This window comes from Nanorana parkeri, unplaced genomic scaffold (assembly GCF_000935625.1).
Source record: "Nanorana parkeri isolate BGI_ZX_2015 unplaced genomic scaffold, ASM93562v1 scaffold1452, whole genome shotgun sequence".
Lineage (NCBI taxonomy): Eukaryota > Metazoa > Chordata > Amphibia > Anura > Dicroglossidae > Nanorana > Nanorana parkeri.
The window spans coordinates 165,458-183,164 of record NW_017307720.1 but is presented as its reverse complement, the minus strand read 5'-3'; the positions used below and the strand labels follow the sequence as shown (position 1 = coordinate 183,164).

Sequence of the window (17,707 nt, the reverse complement as noted above, 5' to 3'; positions counted from 1 at the left end):
CTGGGCAGTAGAAGGGTTAATGGGGGGACACCCATCTGACCGACCAATGTGACGTTTTATAGCTGTACTAAGACGGGCAGACACACACACAGACAGATGGACAGACGGGCGTTCTAGGCAGATCCCATACATCTGGGCTCCGTTCCCACATCTGCAGACAACCTGTGGCCCCTGGCTCTCGGCTCCGGTTGTGGAACGCAGAAAAACATTCCATCTCTGTTTTTTTTCTTTTCTTTTATTGCTTTAATCTTATAAAATAAGACATTTTTGGGGCGAGAAGAGATTATTCATGGTATGCGGACCGCAGGCGTGCACTCGTGAACAGACACAGTCCGCGCGGCTCTGGCGGCACAGTTACAGGGATATGGATTAAATAGGAGGGGAGTAAAGTGCTACATGATGCTGGATGTCCACCAGGCAGGAATTGAGGCTTCAATGGGTTAAACCCTTGTCAGGTTTGTATTGCTAAAGGTCAGAGAGTCCAAAAAATGTTCAGCTGGATACTAATTTATAGCAAGACAACATAGAACGCGTTTCGGGGAGTCATGGATCTCCGCCTTTTGTAGGGCTCAGTGCTTTCCCGTTTCACCGATCCTCCCCTGTAAACAGTAAATCCCGGTGACTGTGCCATTCCTGAGTCCTTTGGACCATCTATGATGTCTGACCCCAGAAGAAGGGGGAGATCTTTGAGCCCCCGAAACGCATCGGATGTTTTATGTTTCAGTGCTTTTCATTTACATCAACGTTAAAAGTTTTTGGACTCTTTGGTCTGGCGCTGTCATCAGACTTGATACACGTGGATCCTAAACCCTGGGCCTCTTAGTGAAGAGGTACCCGGGTATAGAGATTGTTTATCTTCTCGGCGGTCCTGAGCCCTGTCACGTTGACTCGTTTAAATAACAAAAACTCCAGTCGGGTTCATCCAAAAAAACAGATCGATATGACAAATATTTGCAAAGCAAAGGTCTCATCGTGGAGAAAACAAACCGTTAGACCGAGAGGAGTCCTTGTCTGAGGATCGCCCACTAAATCTATGGCAGGCTCAGCAGGGGGCTGCTACCGTAGGCCCAATATGGCTGCCAAGTGTACAAGACCAGCCAGTTCTACAGACCGTATAGCATGTGACCTCTGGGGTTATGGGATGGGTGTCAGGTGAAGGGGGCCCCGGGGCCTAAAAGAAAAAATCTGAGACACATCAAGCATTTTGCATGTCATTAATGGGTTTAGAAGTGCATGGGATAATGTGTTCCTAATGTTTGTATTCTGAGAGTATATAGAAGGGTCCTCATCTGTATACATATAGAGGGGACCTTCTTTTCATACATATACAAGAGTTCTCCTTTGTATACATACGGTATATAGGAGACCTCAAATGAGCCTCAATTTCTGCACATTCACACCTCAGATCACCCCAATTCCTGCACCTTCACACCTCAGATCAGCCCCAATTCCTGCACCTTCACACCTCAGATGAGACCCCATTCCTGCACCTTCACCTCTCAGATCACCTCAATTCCTGCACCTTCACCCCTCAGATCAGCCCCAATTTCTGCACCAGCTATTTGGAAAGCTTCCATCGGCCTCCAGTGATGAAACCGGTATGGAGAGTAATTACGAGGGCTTGGCTGCTATGTAATCTCTCATCACGCCAGGTGTGTGACAGATGTCCTCCGCCTGCGTCCCTATCACTGCGTCTTATCTCAGTTACATTCGCGACGGTTGCAGAATCTGTAAACGAGCCGCCAGCCAAGAGCTGATGATTCCCGGGTAGGAGAATCCCAATATATAAACTCCAACACGGTGCGGAAAACAGGTGACGCCCCTAATAGTCGCACGACCACCTTCACACCACCCAAAACTGCTCACCCTCGTGGTTTATCATGCGGAACGCAACAGGAGGGGTTAAAAATGACCCTGATAGGCTGATATTTAGGGCCCTCAGTGGCATGCTTTTGATGCTGCCCGTCACGGGTCACCGCGAGGACACCGGATACTATTAACAATGTCCACATCCTGTCCAGGACAATGGAAGGTTTACCGCCGCTTAAATGAGCCGGCCGACCGAGGAGAGCAGATCAAACAGGATGGGTTCTTTTTTTTTTTTTTACATTAAGGGGAACTCCGGCAGAAATTAAGAACCGTGCACCGCTTTCCAGCTCATAAATAGTGCATTAGAGGCTAGAGATGAGTTTCTGTGAGGAGACTAATATGCAAATGAGCAAATCATGTAAATGAAACAAAATGAATGGGTCAGTCTACACCCTTCTTAAAGGGTTTTTGGGGGGTTTTTTTCCATGGAATGTTCAATGGTTACATCCACAGTCTCATTGTCACCTGAGAAGGATCCAGAATTTTACAGTTGCCATCCATACAGGTGGTGAGCGGAAAAGCCTTCCAATGGGGACACCTGTTCCTGTGACAACTATCTAAGAGCGGATTTCCCCTCATTTTGGCGATACTCCCTCTTACTTCCTCTGGAGAGATTTCCTCTTGCTTCCTCTGGAGAGATTCCCTCTTATGCAGATCAGATCCCACCCCTTCGATCTGCATATATAAAGTAAACACAAAGGAACAATGATGTTACATTGTATTTCCCCATTGACCCCCTACACACTATTCATAAGCTCTATGTTTACAATTCAGCCCCTGCTGTGTTCAAGAGCAAGTCTCGGCTGTCATTTTGACAGCCTTGGGTTACTATTGAAAGAGTTGGAGGATTGTGGCTGCAGGGAAGAGGGACAGGACGTGCTACGTATACCCTGTGCACATTGGCAAAGGTTTTTGTAGACATACATAGCACCCCTAAGGTTCTTAAAGCAATTCCTTCTTTTAGTAAAGTACACCGAAGTAGCAGCTGATATACCATTCTGGCTTCCGTGATCTGATCACACAACTTAAAATCTGATTGTGCAAGCTCCTCTATATTCATCAACACCTGTGTCACAGGAATGCCGACTTGATTGGCTTGTTTAGGCTGTTAAGTGTAAAGAAAATTGTTCAGAGATTATATAGTCACATTGTGTATCGTGTAGGCGGCTTTAGGTACCTACACCTACCTATGGGCAGATTCTTCAGCATCCCGGGAACTCGTGAACCCAACGAGCTCTGATATGAAAATTAAGATTTTCTGCTGAGAAAGCGGGGCACTGAATGATCTCAGAAATGTCTCAAGGATATGCCATTGCCACAAGGCCGAAAGCCCTTGACACACACCCTAAAAGTGGTGGACTGTGGGAAAAACAACTCTTACAATGGTGATCAATGGGTAGAATTCTACTCGCGTTGCTGGTCAATGGGTATGATGCTCCTTAAATTGGTGGTCAGTGGAAAGAATGCTCCCTAAATTGGTGATCAAGGGGAAGAATGCCCCTTACATTGGTGGTCAGTGAGAAGAATGCTCCTTATATTGGTGGTCAGTGAGAAGAATGCTCCTTATATTGGTGGTCAGTGGGAAGAATGCTTCTTACATTGGAGTTAAGTGGGAAGAATGCTCCTTACAATGGTGATCAATGGGTAGAATGCTACTCTTAGTGGTGGTCAGTGAGAAGAATGCTCCTTACATTGGTGTTCAATGGGTATAATGGTCCTTAAATTAGTGGTCAGTGGAAAGAATACTTAGATTGATGGTCAGTGGAAAGAATGCTACTCTTAGTGGTGGTCAGCAGGAAGATTGCTCCTTACATTGGTGATCAGTGGGAAGAATGCTCCTTACATTGGTGGTCAGTGAGAACAATGCTCCTTACATTGGTGTTCAATGGGTATAATGGTCCTTAAATTAGTGGCCAGTGCAAAGAATGCTACTCACATTGGTGGTTAATGGGTAGAATGCTTCTCACATTGGTGGTCAGTGAGAATAATGCTCCTTACATTGGTGGTCAGTGAGAATAATGCTCCTTACATTGGTGGTCAGTGGGAAGAATGCTACTCACGTTGGCGGTCAGTGGGAAGAGGTCCCCATACATTGGTGGTCAGTATAAATCATACCCTCTTTATTTGGTGGTCAATGGAAAGAATGCCCTCCTTACAGATAGCTTTATCGACTACTGTTGTCAATGGTATCTCAGAGGCAGACATTGCTGGTTGCACAAGGTACCCCTGGCAACATCTGAAGGAACCCTAGGGTTCCACTGAACGCTGATTCAGAAGGGCTGCTTTAGAAGCATCCACATCTCAACATGTTTGTTATTTTTTGTTCATGGACAAGCTCTGACCTTCACTATTTCTTCTGCAGGTGGACAAGTGGAACAGATATGATGCAAATGAGCAAATCATGTAAATGAAACAAAATGAATGGGTCAGTCTACACCCTTCTTAAAGGGTTTTTGGGGGGTTTTTTTCCATGGAATGTTCAATGGTTACATCCACAGTCTCATTGTCACCTGAGAAGGATCCAGAATTTTACAGTTGCCATCCATACAGGTGGTGAGCGGAAAAGCCTTCCAATGGGGACACCTGTTCCTGTGACAACTATCTAAGAGCGGATTTCCCCTCATTTTGGCGATACTCCCTCTTACTTCCTCTGGAGAGATTTCCTCTTGCTTCCTCTGGAGAGATTCCCTCTTATGCAGATCAGATCCCACCCCTTCGATCTGCATATATAAAGTAAACACAAAGGAACAATGATGTTACATTGTATTTCCCCATTGACCCCCTACACACTATTCATAAGCTCTATGTTTACAATTCAGCCCCTGCTGTGTTCAAGAGCAAGTCTCGGCTGTCATTTTGACAGCCTTGGGTTACTATTGAAAGAGTTGGAGGATTGTGGCTGCAGGGAAGAGGGACAGGACGTGCTACGTATACCCTGTGCACATTGGCAAAGGTTTTTGTAGACATACATAGCACCCCTAAGGTTCTTAAAGCAATTCCTTCTTTTAGTAAAGTACACCGAAGTAGCAGCTGATATACCATTCTGGCTTCCGTGATCTGATCACACAACTTAAAATCTGATTGTGCAAGCTCCTCTATATTCATCAACACCTGTGTCACAGGAATGCCGACTTGATTGGCTTGTTTAGGCTGTTAAGTGTAAAGAAAATTGTTCAGAGATTATATAGTCACATTGTGTATCGTGTAGGCGGCTTTAGGTACCTACACCTACCTATGGGCAGATTCTTCAGCATCCCGGGAACTCGTGAACCCAACGAGCTCTGATATGAAAATTAAGATTTTCTGCTGAGAAAGCGGGGCACTGAATGATCTCAGAAATGTCTCAAGGATATGCCATTGCCACAAGGCCGAAAGCCCTTGACACACACCCTAAAAGTGGTGGACTGTGGGAAAAACAACTCTTACAATGGTGATCAATGGGTAGAATTCTACTCGCGTTGCTGGTCAATGGGTATGATGCTCCTTAAATTGGTGGTCAGTGGAAAGAATGCTCCCTAAATTGGTGATCAAGGGGAAGAATGCCCCTTACATTGGTGGTCAGTGAGAAGAATGCTCCTTATATTGGTGGTCAGTGAGAAGAATGCTCCTTATATTGGTGGTCAGTGGGAAGAATGCTTCTTACATTGGAGTTAAGTGGGAAGAATGCTCCTTACAATGGTGATCAATGGGTAGAATGCTACTCTTAGTGGTGGTCAGTGAGAAGAATGCTCCTTACATTGGTGTTCAATGGGTATAATGGTCCTTAAATTAGTGGTCAGTGGAAAGAATACTTAGATTGATGGTCAGTGGAAAGAATGCTACTCTTAGTGGTGGTCAGCAGGAAGATTGCTCCTTACATTGGTGATCAGTGGGAAGAATGCTCCTTACATTGGTGGTCAGTGAGAACAATGCTCCTTACATTGGTGTTCAATGGGTATAATGGTCCTTAAATTAGTGGCCAGTGCAAAGAATGCTACTCACATTGGTGGTTAATGGGTAGAATGCTTCTCACATTGGTGGTCAGTGAGAATAATGCTCCTTACATTGGTGGTCAGTGGGAAGAATGCTACTCACGTTGGCGGTCAGTGGGAAGAGGTCCCCATACATTGGTGGTCAGTATAAATCATACCCTCTTTATTTGGTGGTCAATGGAAAGAATGCCCTCCTTACAGATAGCTTTATCGACTACTGTTGTCAATGGTATCTCAGAGGCAGACATTGCTGGTTGCACAAGGTACCCCTAGCAACATCTGAAGGAACCCTAGGGTTCCACTGAACGCTGATTCAGAAGGGCTGCTTTAGAAGCATCCACATCTCAACATGTTTGTTATTTTTTGTTCATGGACAAGCTCTGACCTTCACTATTTCTTCTGCAGGTGGACAAGTGGAACAGATATGACCAGAAGCTTGTTGAAGCGGTGGAGAGAGGAGACTCAAAGAAGGTCTCTGCGATCCTATCCAAGAGGCCAATCAGGGCCACCAAGAACGCCCCGAACGGCCAATCAGCGTAAGTCAACTGTGCTAGCTCAATGCTAGTTGAATGGATGGCCGAAGGCCACACACATCACCATCCGATCTCCTTTAGATGTACCAGACTGCCACTTGTCTATCCAATCAGGTAGCCAGTTGCACTACATAGTCCTTGATGGAGCTAAAGGAGATTTCACAATCAGACTTGAATGTGTATGGTCATCCTCCAGGAGATTGTACAGTCAGATTGTAATGTTTGTTGTGGTTCAGAACATGGATATTGCAGTTAAAGGTGCACGGGTAGTAGTGGTGCAAGTGTAGTCCAGCACGCACACATTGAAAGATTCCATTATACCCAGAAATCAAATCAAATTATAAAACAGTAATTTCCAGGAAGTGATCACTATCTTTAAATCAGTTGACTGAGGTACCTCCAAGCGTGTTTCCTGTTGTCTGCCTCGTTGTGTGGCAACCACTTTTACACAGAGAACAACAGTGGACCTTTTTGCCTCAACCATGGTATCTAAAATATACCATCTGCTTAGTCATGGAGGGGAGGAGAATGAGTCACTGTGGAAAAAGTGCAATGAAGACAAAGTCACCAGAAATGAATCCAGTAGTGAAATATGAGGCTCATGGTTCTGCAAAACTGACATCAGCCTTGCAGTGTCTTTTCTGGGAGCTGATGGGAAGGAGGGAGAGGGGCTTAGAGTGGAATCATGGGAGTAAGAGATCTCAGGATGGGTGTCTCAGGAGGACTTAGAGCTTGTCCCTCCTATGACACCTATCCCAAGCTCTGGTCCTCCTGAGACACCTATCCTGAGATCTCTTCCTCCCATGATTCCACTCTATGCCCCTCTCTAGGTGTCATAGGAGGGACAAGCTAGAGGTCCTCCTGAGACACCCATCCTGAGATCTCTACCTTGCATGATTCCACTCCACTGCAGGAATAGCACTAGGGAAGGGGAAAAGCACAGGTCTGGTGTCACAGGAGAGAGATAGCTCGGGATGTGTGTCACTGGGGGGACAAAGCTGAGGGTGGCAACCACTGGAGAGACAGGACTTGAGGTGGGTGCCATAGGTGGCACATAGCTCAGGATGGGTGCCACTGGAAGAATAGAGCTCAGGATGAGCATCACCAGAGGGACAGAGTTAAGCATCTGCGCCACCTGAGGGAAAAAGTTCAGGATGGGTGCCACTGGAAGGGACAATGCTCAGGTTGGGCGCCACTGGAGAGAAAGTACTCACGATCGGAACTGCTGGAGGGACAGAGCTCAGGATAGTTGCACTCCAGAAGGACAGTGCTCATTCTCTAAGGATGGGTGCCACCAGAGGGATAGAGCCTAGTATGGGTGCATTGGAGGGACTGAGCCCAAGGTGGGCACAGAGCTCTGGGTGGGTGCTACCAGAGGGACAGAGCTTTGAATGGTGACTACGGAAGGGACAGAGTTCTCAATGGACACTACTGGAGGGACAGAGCTCGGGATCATCATTGCCACCAGAGCTCAGTGTCTCAGGATGGATGGCACCAGAGGGACACATGTCAGGATCTTTGCCACCAGAAGGATGAAGCTCAGGATGGGCCCCACTGGAGAACAGAGCTCAGGATGGGCTCTGCAGAGGGACAGAGCTTGAGCTTTGTGCCCTCAGAGGGACCGAGTTTGGGTTGGGTGCCACAGGACAGACAGAACTCAGGATAGTCACCACCAGGACAGGCTCAAGATGACAGCCACCAGAGGGACAAAGCTCAAGATGGGAGTAAAGGAGGGACAGTGGTCGGGATGGAAATAATGTTGGGACAGAGCTCAGGATGGGCTTGACACAAAGGACAGAGATCAGGATGGGCTTGACACAAAGGACAGAGCTCAGCATGGGAATTACAGGAGAGACAGAGCACCAGATAGGTGTCACGGAGCACAGAGTCCAAGATGGGTGTCACCAATGCACTAATGTTTTCTAGTAGTTGGAACAACAGACAGGCAGGAGTACTTCTTTCTCTCTTGGAAATATTGGTGGTATTATCTCAGCAGACTTTCCCGAGAGGGGGGTTAGAAGTTTTATAGGGCAAGGAATGTGTGTTCAGGGACTATGCAGAAACATTTAAATGTTTCTAGTGTTTTCATTTCCACTTTAACCGTCTTCTCATTTCATTCATTCATGCAGCTTCCACCTTGCGGCTGCCAGGGGTCTCACCGAATGCGTGAATGTCATTATATCCCACAAGGTAGAGATCAACGCTAAAACGGATGATGGTAAGTGTGACTGTTGTGATTAATATTCTAGTACCACAAAGCAGCGAGGATCCACGTTTAGTACACAGGTTGAGCACTTAACATTCAAGAGCCCTGCAAGCGCATTATCAACGCTGACCAATGGACTCACATGTGCCTAACGGAAATGTTAAGTAGGGTCTGCCTTGGGAGGGTTCAGTTAGAAGCGCTTTTCCTTAAGTAATCCTATACGGACACCAGACTATAATATTGTTGGCTACAGTGGTCTATATATAAATGCCATTGGTCAGAATAATACCAACTTCCTCAACATTATACCACTTCTTGTTCTTTCTGCAGGCTGTACTGCACTTCACCTGGCGGCAAGCAACTGTCACCCAGAAATCGTAAAGCAGCTCTTGCAGGTAAGCTGCTATTTTTACCAAGGGGTACTGGGGGCATGGAGATTCACTTATGGCAGCTCTACGCTTTTTCAGTTCTGTAGTCCACACCTGGTGATGATGACCATCATAGCAATATAGATGCAAAAATAGGAGAGAGCCCTCCGCACACCCCACAGCAGTCCCGGCCAATTAGAGGATGATGGTGCTCGAAGTGACTCGATTCACGGATGGCACCGTGCAAACACAGAGCAAAAAAACAAAAAGTCACCAGCACTCGAAACTTGAAAGCAGAAATGTCCCTTTATTGGACAAAAAGCGTCATGAAGAAGCCGACGTTTCGAAGCCGCACAGGGTCCCTTCTTCAAGGCAGAAAGTATGTTGTTTTGTTTTTTTGCATCATAGCAATATGACAGCAGGATGGCTGGTATTGCTATGATGGTCATCACTCGTGTAAGCTATGAGGTCATCACCTGGTGTAAGCTATGATGGTCATCACCCAGTATAAACTATGATGGTCATCACTTGGTGGAAACCAGGGGTAGCCAAACTCCGGCCCTCCAGCTGTGGTAGTTTTGTAGTTTTACCACAGCTGGAGGGCCGGAGTTTGGCTACCCCTGGTGTAAACTATAATGGCCATCACCCTGTGTGATCAGCTGGATAGCTGGTATTGCTATGATGGTCATCAGCTGGTGTAAGCTATGGTGGTCATCAGCTGGTGTAAGCTATGACGGTCATCACCTGGTGTAAGCTATGATGGCCAACACCTCTTATAGACCAGGCCTTCTTAAACTTTCTCCACTCGTGACCCCTTTTTGGCTGAGGACATTTTTACGTGACCCCAGGCTCAGACGGTGTCTCTCCCTAGCGGGCACGCACGGGCAGAAAAGACCCGTCCCATTCGAACACCCGGTACCGGGTGTTTCACATATAGGCGATCAGCGGGTCCATAGCCCGCCGATCGCCTATATGTGCTCGTTTTTTTTTGTCCCCCCCCTGATGTGTAAGCTATGATGGTCATCACCCAGTGTAAGCTATGATGGTCATCACCCAGTGTAAGCTATGATGGTCATCACCTGGTGTAAGCTATGATGGTCATCACCTGGTGTAAGCTATGACGGTCATCACCCGGTGTAAGCTATGATGGTCATCACCCAGTGTAAGCTATGATGGTCATCACCCAGTGTAAGCTATGATGGTCATCACCTGGTGTAAGCTATGATGGTCATCACCCGGTGTAAGCTATAATGGTCATCACCCGGTGTAAGCTATGATGGTCATAACCTGGTGTAAGCTATGACGGTCATCACCTGGTGTAAGCTATGGTGGTCATCAGCCGGTGTAAGCTATGATGTCATCACCTGGTGTAAGGTATGATGTCATCACCTGGTGTAAGGTATGATGTCATCACCTGGTGTAAGGTATGATGGTCATCACCTGGTGTAAGGTATGGTGGTCATCACCAGGTGTAAGGTATGGTGGTCATCACCAGGTGTAAGGTATGGTGGTCATCACCAGGTGTAAGGTATGGTGGTCATCACCAGGTGTAAGGTATGGTGGTCATCACCAGGTGTAACCTATGACAGTCATCACCCGATGTAAGCTATTTGGTGGCCCAATGGGTTGCCCCGGTAACGTTTTTGGGATGACTTTGTATGACTGAAAGGGGGTTTTTTTCATGGCCGATTGGCTGGTACATCTAATTATATTTCTTATATGACGAATCTGAACTGTTGTAATGTTCGGTAATAATCATCAGGAGTGGTCCCGGTCCTTGCCGGCCTAACGTCTAATATGTCATTGCAGCATGGTGCTCACGAAGACTCCATAGACTTCCACAGCCGGACGCCATTACACTGCGCTGGTGAGTGTTACATCAAAGGTCAGGTCTGTTTAGAATACATCTCACTCCTGCTGGTTCTGGGAACCAACTAACCATTGCACACAATGAAGTTTGATGTGCCATTGACTCTTCCTTATAGCCAGCTCATCTGAGAGAGCGATAAAAGCATCCAAGCATTTCCAGTGCAGTGTTACTTTTTTTTTTTTTTAATACGATCTGCTGATTATTGATGGGATTTGTAGTTTCACCACAGCTGGGGTGTATCCCTAGGTTACATTGTTCCCAGTAATTTCAGAGGACTTCAGAGCACCACCCTCTCTGCTCTGAGGATGAGAGGGGGTAGGTGTTCTGTATTTCTTCTGTCCTAGGGTGACAACGCTTAGAAACAGTACGGCGAGTGTTGTCACCCTAGAACAGGAAGTGTGCTATTTGTTACTATTACTGGTATTCAGAGTCGGGCGAGGTCCCATATTGTCATTGTCATCTCACTGTGTGTGTCTCTTGCCTCCCTCAGCCACCTCCGGATGTGTCTCCAGCGTTCTGCTCCTGTGTGACGCAGAAGACACCATCCTGGACGCAGCCGATGATGTGAGTACACCCCCGGATGTCGGGGTTTTAGATATTTGTCCTGAACTGGCCACCGTCCTGATAAAGAGGCAATGAGTATTATGACGCTGGACGTCCTCCAGCCAGGAAATGAGACGGACTCTCTCTGACTTGCTGCAGCTTCCTATGCACATTGTGAGCAACTCTCAGTGTGCAGTGATATCAGAGGAAGCCATTCCAGTCCAGGAGAGGAGACGGTACCTCTGGGCAAGACTGGGTGACGCCAACCCACCACCCTGGCGTCAGCCCTGAAGCAGCTCCGCCATATGTTTTCCGTCCCATCGCCGTCACTTTAAATATTGTTCCTGCAGCATGCACAGGAAATTCCACGAGATTCCTTATCAGCGAACCCTCCGCTGGTGTCACCAATATCCCACGCTCGGAGGGGTAGGGGGAGCCGCCGCTGGGAGTCGGCCGTGGAACATCTGCAGGGCGGGTCAGATTGTGGCCCCGGGATTCATTGGGATGAAGTTCACGTCAGGGGCCCATTTGTCACATATGACGGAGACATTGTGACAGAGCTATACGGGATCATTGTGCCTCTTAAAGGGAACCAGGTTCATAAGAATTGCAATATTCCGTCTGAAATGAGTATAACTGTGCAGGTTCACTTTAAGAAAGAAAAAAAAAACATCCATGGACCCTCATTTGGCCTTTCCTACTTTGCAAAGCCAACTGGTCTTGTCTCCGCCCCTCCTGTAGTTGCCTGCAGTGGGTTGGGCCTGCTGGCACAGATTATGTACAGCGCCTTGATGATGTCACTGCTAGTCTTACAAGGCGATATCTGGCTTTGCAAAGGACAAAATGTTATATTTTGAACCCCGGGCTTTATTATTTTAAAAAAAATGTTTTCACAGGATGGACGGACGCCACTTATGATAGCTGCCCAGCGCAACCATCCGACCGTCTGCTCGCTGCTGCTCGACCGCGGCGCTAATGTGAATCTGTGTGACCGTGACAAGAAGTGAGTAAAAGACATTTTATTGCTGTACTAGATGCGGCCCCCGGGGGCCTGACTCCTCCCCCCTGAAAAGGGCGCTCTGTTGTCTCGAGTCGACTCTCGTTCTGCTTTTCCCGTGACAGGACGGCTCTCATTCTGGCCTGTGAGAAAGGCAACATCCAGGGAGTGGAGACCCTCATCACCAAAGGAGCCGACCCCCAACTGAAAGATAACAAATTCTGCGATGCTCTCTCCTATGCCAGCCTGAGCCGGGACAACGCCCTCAAGAAGCTGGTGCAGTCCGCCCTGGACAGGAGGAAAAATGGTGAGGGGACCAAGTTTATCATATGAGATTTGGTACAAAATGGTGAGAGACCCCTAAAGTCCAGTCACAGGGCATAATGATCCCCAAACTCACATCTGGATCATGGAAGGGGCAAAAGGGTATGTGGGTGGATGCTGTTTACATGGCACTAGTGCCTCTAGATGGCACCAGGTCCCTTAGATAGCGATGAGGAAATTCCTATACTTTTCAGCACCATGTAGGGGAGCTAGTCCTGCCAACGGCATCCACCCAACTATGCTGTATGTTATATGAACCCCTTAGGATAACTTTAGGGTATCTGGGTGGATGCCGTTCACATGGCACTAGTGCCCCTAGATGGCACTGGGTCCCTTAGATAGTGATGAAGCAATTCCTATACTCTGCAGCACCATGTAAGGGAGCTAGTCCTGCCAATGGCATCAACCCAACTATATGCTGGGTAGAACTTTTATAACTGAACCCCTTAGGAAAACTTTAGGGTATCTAGGTGGATGCCGGGTATCTGGGTGGATGCAGTTCGTATGACACTAGGTCCCCTAAATGGCAATGAAGAAATTGCTATACTCCCCAAAGCGACTTAGGGGCGCTAGTGCCCTGCCAACGGCATCAGTCTGACTATATACTGGGTAGAAGTATTATAAATTAACCTCTAAAGATAACTTTAGTGTATCTGCATGGATGCCGTTCGCATGGCACTAGTCCCCTAGATGGCACTAGGTCCCTTGGATAGTGATGGGGAAATTCCTATACTCTTCAGCATCATGTCCTCTCCTAGTCCTGCTAACAGCACCCACCAACTATATACTGGGTAGAATGTTTAGAAATTAACCCGTTAGGAAAACTTTAGGGTATCTGGGTGGATGCCGGGTATCTGGGTAGATGCCATTCGCATGGCACTTGGTCCTCTAAATGGCTCTAAAAATCTATACTCCTCAGGACCACTTAGGGGTGCTAGAGCCCTGCCAATGGCATCAGTCTGACTATATGCTGGGTAGAACTTTTATAACTGAACCCCTTAGGAAAACTTTAGGGTATCTGGGTGGATGCCGTTCACATAGCACTAGTGCCCCTAGATGGCACTAGGTCCCTTAGATAGCGGTGAGGAAATTCCTTATTCCTATACTGTTCAGCACCATGTATGGGAGCTAGTCCTGCCAACGGCATCAGTTCGACTATATGCTGGTGTAGAACTTTTATAAAAGAACCCCTTTGGATAACTTTAGGGTATCTGGGTGGATGCCGTTCACATGGCACTAGGTCCCCTAGATGGCAATGAAGAAATTCCTACACTACTCAGCACCACTTAGGGGCTCTAGTGCCCTGCCAATGGCATCAGTTCAACTATATTCTGGGTAAAACATTTATAAATGAACCCCTTAGGATACATTTAGGGTATCTCGGTAGATGCAATTCGCATGGCACTAGGTCCCTTAGACAGTGATGAGGACATTCCTATACTCTTCAGCATCATGACCTGTCCTAGTCCTGCCAATGGCATCCACCCAACTATATGCTGGGTAGAACTTTTACAAATGAACCCCTTAGGATAATTTTAGGATATCTGGGTGGATGCCGTTCGCATGGCACTTGGTCCCCTAAATGCCAATGAAGAAATTCCTACACTCCTCAGCACCACCTAGGGGCGCCTGTGCCCTGCAAACAGCATCAGCCTAACCATATGCTGGGTAGAACTTTTCTAAATGAGCCCCTTAGGATAACTTTAGGGTATCAGGAATGATGCTGTTTGCATGGCACTAGTGCCCCTAGATAGCACTAGGTCCCCTAGATGGCAATAAAGAAATTCCTATACTCATAGGGGAACTAGTGCCATGCCAATGGCATCAGCCCGACTATATGCTGGGTAGAACGTTTATAACTGAACCCCTTAGTAAAACGTTAAGGTATCTGGGTGGATGCCGTTCCCATTCCACTAGTGCCCCTAGATAGCACTAGGTCCCCTAGATAGCAATGGAGAAATTCCTATACTCCTCAGTACTACCTAGGGGCGCTAATGCCCTGCCGATGGCATCAGTCAGGCTATATGCTGGGTAGAACTTTTATAAATGAACCCCTTAGGACAACTTTACTTTCAGAAAACAAACTCCCAACCACAGGTGACATTCCTTGTGGCCGGTTTGGTGGGTACATGAGAACCGCCTCACTGTTTTTGAAAAAAATAAATAAACCCGACTGTGAAATAAATGTTGAAATTTTAAGGAATGTTTTTGATTTTTTTTCTTTTGCAGCACAATCGCAGCAGATCCACAGTGACCAAACCTCGCCCCAGGTATGTTGAAATGTCCAGGGAACCAACCAGGAACTATGGTCATTGTCACTGTTGAAGCAAAGAGAGGGTTAGAGGTCCCCCGGTTTCCAATTGTTGCTGCTTTGTCAACTACCTGGCCTTTCTACTGGGCTTACTATTCTATACCTAAGCCAGATAATGCATGTGGCCGGACTTCGTATAGTTTAGCCAACTGTCATAGGTTGATTCTAAAAGGTAACCACACGTGATAGTTGAGTTCCCACAAAAATCATGGACCATTCTATGAGTTTTCTTGGCCAACAATTAAAAAAAAGATAATGTTGTATAATAAATCACACATACATGTTTATTTTCAGGTTGTCCCACCAACACCAAGCCAGGAGCAAGAACTGGTCACCATATGGAAGAAAAGATTTCATGAAGAGCAAAAGCGAGGAGTGTGGCTACAAGGAGAACTGATGACAAAGACCCAAGAAATTGAGAGGCTAGCCGAGGAACGGAGGGTAGAAAACAACAGAATTCAAGAACTAGCAGAGAGTTTGGAGAGTTTTTTGGACAGGCAACCCGACAACCTTGGAGCCATGGCTGGAGTTCCCACCTCAGACACCTGTGGTCTGTTGACTCGCGTTCTGGATTATGTGAGGACTTTAAAAGAAAAGATACATGAGAAGACTCTTCTTGACCAGAGGATCCAAACCCTCACTTCCAAGGCTGCAGAGGCTGAAAAGAGAAAAGACCAACACCAAGAAGAAACAAGGCGCCTTCAAAGTGACGTTGCTGCAGCAAAGGAGAAGGAAGAGGGTGCGAGGAAGAAAGTTATGGAGCTGGAGGGCCACTTGGAGAACATGAGGGAGGCGTTGTCACAATTTGAGAAGCGCAAGCGAATACAAAGTACGGTAGTAGAAGATCTGCAGGAACAGATCTCGGATGTCACCAAAGAAAAAGAGGAGCTGCTGGTGCTGTTACAAAAATTGCAAGAGGAAAACGTGGACAATGTTCAGACAAAGAGGTCGGCCAATGGTCAAGTGTTGACAGAAAAGACCACCTTGGATGAGTTCCTTATGAAGCTGAAAGGCAACTGTGTTAATGTGGAAGTAAGGCAGAACAATGAAGTATCAAAGAGCCGCTCGGGTTATGTGCCAAAGGACATCCTGGAGAAAAGTCCTGAGGACTGGAAAGCCAACGTGGTATTATTAGAGAATTATATTGCAACTACTGAGAGACTGCAACAGAACGTAGGGTCTATGCAAAGAGCAGACTTGGATCTTGTAAATGGTACCACGAATGAGAAAGCCAAGGAGACCAGGTCAATCAACATTTTAGAACACTCCCCTCTGCTAGAAACCAATGTGCCTTGCTTACAGGAGGACTTGAGGTATAGTCCTAAAAATAGTATACCCCAACCCAACAGAGGACCATCTCTTTCTGAAACTCAAGGCAGTGACCACGCCAGGACTATAAACTCATTAAAACAAACTATTAGAGGCTTAGAGACAGAATTGTCCTCTCTTCAGGCAACTAATGCCGACTTCCTCTCCAAAATGAACCAGGTCATTCAGGAAAAGCAAAACCTTGAAGAAGGCCTCCTTGCCCTGCAGGAGAGCATGCAGTCCGAGTTTACCATGAGGCAAGAAATGGAACTCCGCTGTAAGGATTACAAATACCAAACCGGAGTCTTATCTGACGAACTGCAGGCAGAGCAAGACAAACTAAAAAAGCTAAACTCGCGACTGGAGGCCCATCAACGGGAAGTGGCCATGCTGAGGGACAGCTTTCCTCCAGAGGTCCTTCAGGTGGAGAACAACAGAACCGTTGAGATGTTCAGCTCGGACATCTTGGAAGAACTCTACTGGAACGTTGGGACCTTGGTCAGAAAATACAACGAGGCGTCGCAGCAAGTGGCCGCTTTACAGAAGGAGAACCTCAAGCTTCTGGATGACCGAGTTCAGACCATATCGATGACGGAGCACAAAAACATTCTCAATGAAATGAAGAATGACCTGCATGCCAAGGTCAAGGAAACGGAAGACGTAAAACAGAAGCTGTTCCAAACTATGGGTAGCGTGGTAGAGCTCAAAGATCAACTTGCCCTTCAAGCCTCCAACTCTGTCCCCAAAGCAGAAGTGGAAAGCCACATGGAGGACCTGGAAAGCGTGGTCATGGCTTTGAAGGAGGAGAACGAGGCCTGCAAGGTGGCGCTGGAGGGCAAATGCGAGGAAGCCATAGTCTTAAAGCAACAGCTAGAACAGGAGGCTGAAGAAAGCCAAGCTTTGCGGCAAAGGGAAGTTCACGCGCTGCAGGAGTTTGAGCGAGTCAGGGGCAATCTGGAGACACAACTTCGAGCGTTGCGAGAGGAAATCCAGGTCCTAACCAAGGAATGTAACAAAACCACAGAGGAAGCCAATCGATGGAAATACCAGCAGACATCTGAACAGGAAAAGAGGATGGTCCTGGAGGGCAAAGCTAAGGAACTGGAGAGAGAAGCTGAAGATCTGAAGAGGAAGGTCCAGAAGTACGAGGAAGAGAATTGCCATATCAGTCGAAAGTACAACCTGCTCTCTAGAGTGTCCCAAGAAAAACAGGAGAAGGTAAGCGGAAGAGGCAGCTGGGTTGGTTAGAATGATTCCCGGTGTATCTTTATGGCCGGGAAATGGCGACATTTCAAGACACCTTTATGGCTTTCTGTGTCTTCTAATGTCGCCATTTCCCTTAGGCAGTGGCGTAACTAGAACCTTCAGGGCCCCGGTGCAAGAAACCATGAAGGCCCCCCCCCCCCC

General features: G+C 47.1%; 1 protein-coding gene across 1 annotated transcript in view; it reads left to right on the top strand.

The window, feature by feature from the left end:
• Positions 1–17,707, top strand: part of ANKRD35 (ankyrin repeat domain 35) — a 29,739-nt gene that overhangs the window by 7,944 nt on the left and 4,088 nt on the right. Inside the window, exons 2-10 of the mRNA XM_018570074.1 lie at positions 6,246–6,376; positions 8,503–8,591; positions 8,910–8,974; positions 10,757–10,814; positions 11,308–11,381; positions 12,257–12,363; positions 12,483–12,664; positions 14,911–14,951; positions 15,287–17,518. Coding sequence (XP_018425576.1) covers positions 6,246–6,376; positions 8,503–8,591; positions 8,910–8,974; positions 10,757–10,814; positions 11,308–11,381; positions 12,257–12,363; positions 12,483–12,664; positions 14,911–14,951; positions 15,287–17,518 — 2,979 coding nt within the window. The remainder of the gene's footprint in view (positions 1–6,245; positions 6,377–8,502; positions 8,592–8,909; positions 8,975–10,756; positions 10,815–11,307; positions 11,382–12,256; positions 12,364–12,482; positions 12,665–14,910; positions 14,952–15,286; positions 17,519–17,707) is intronic.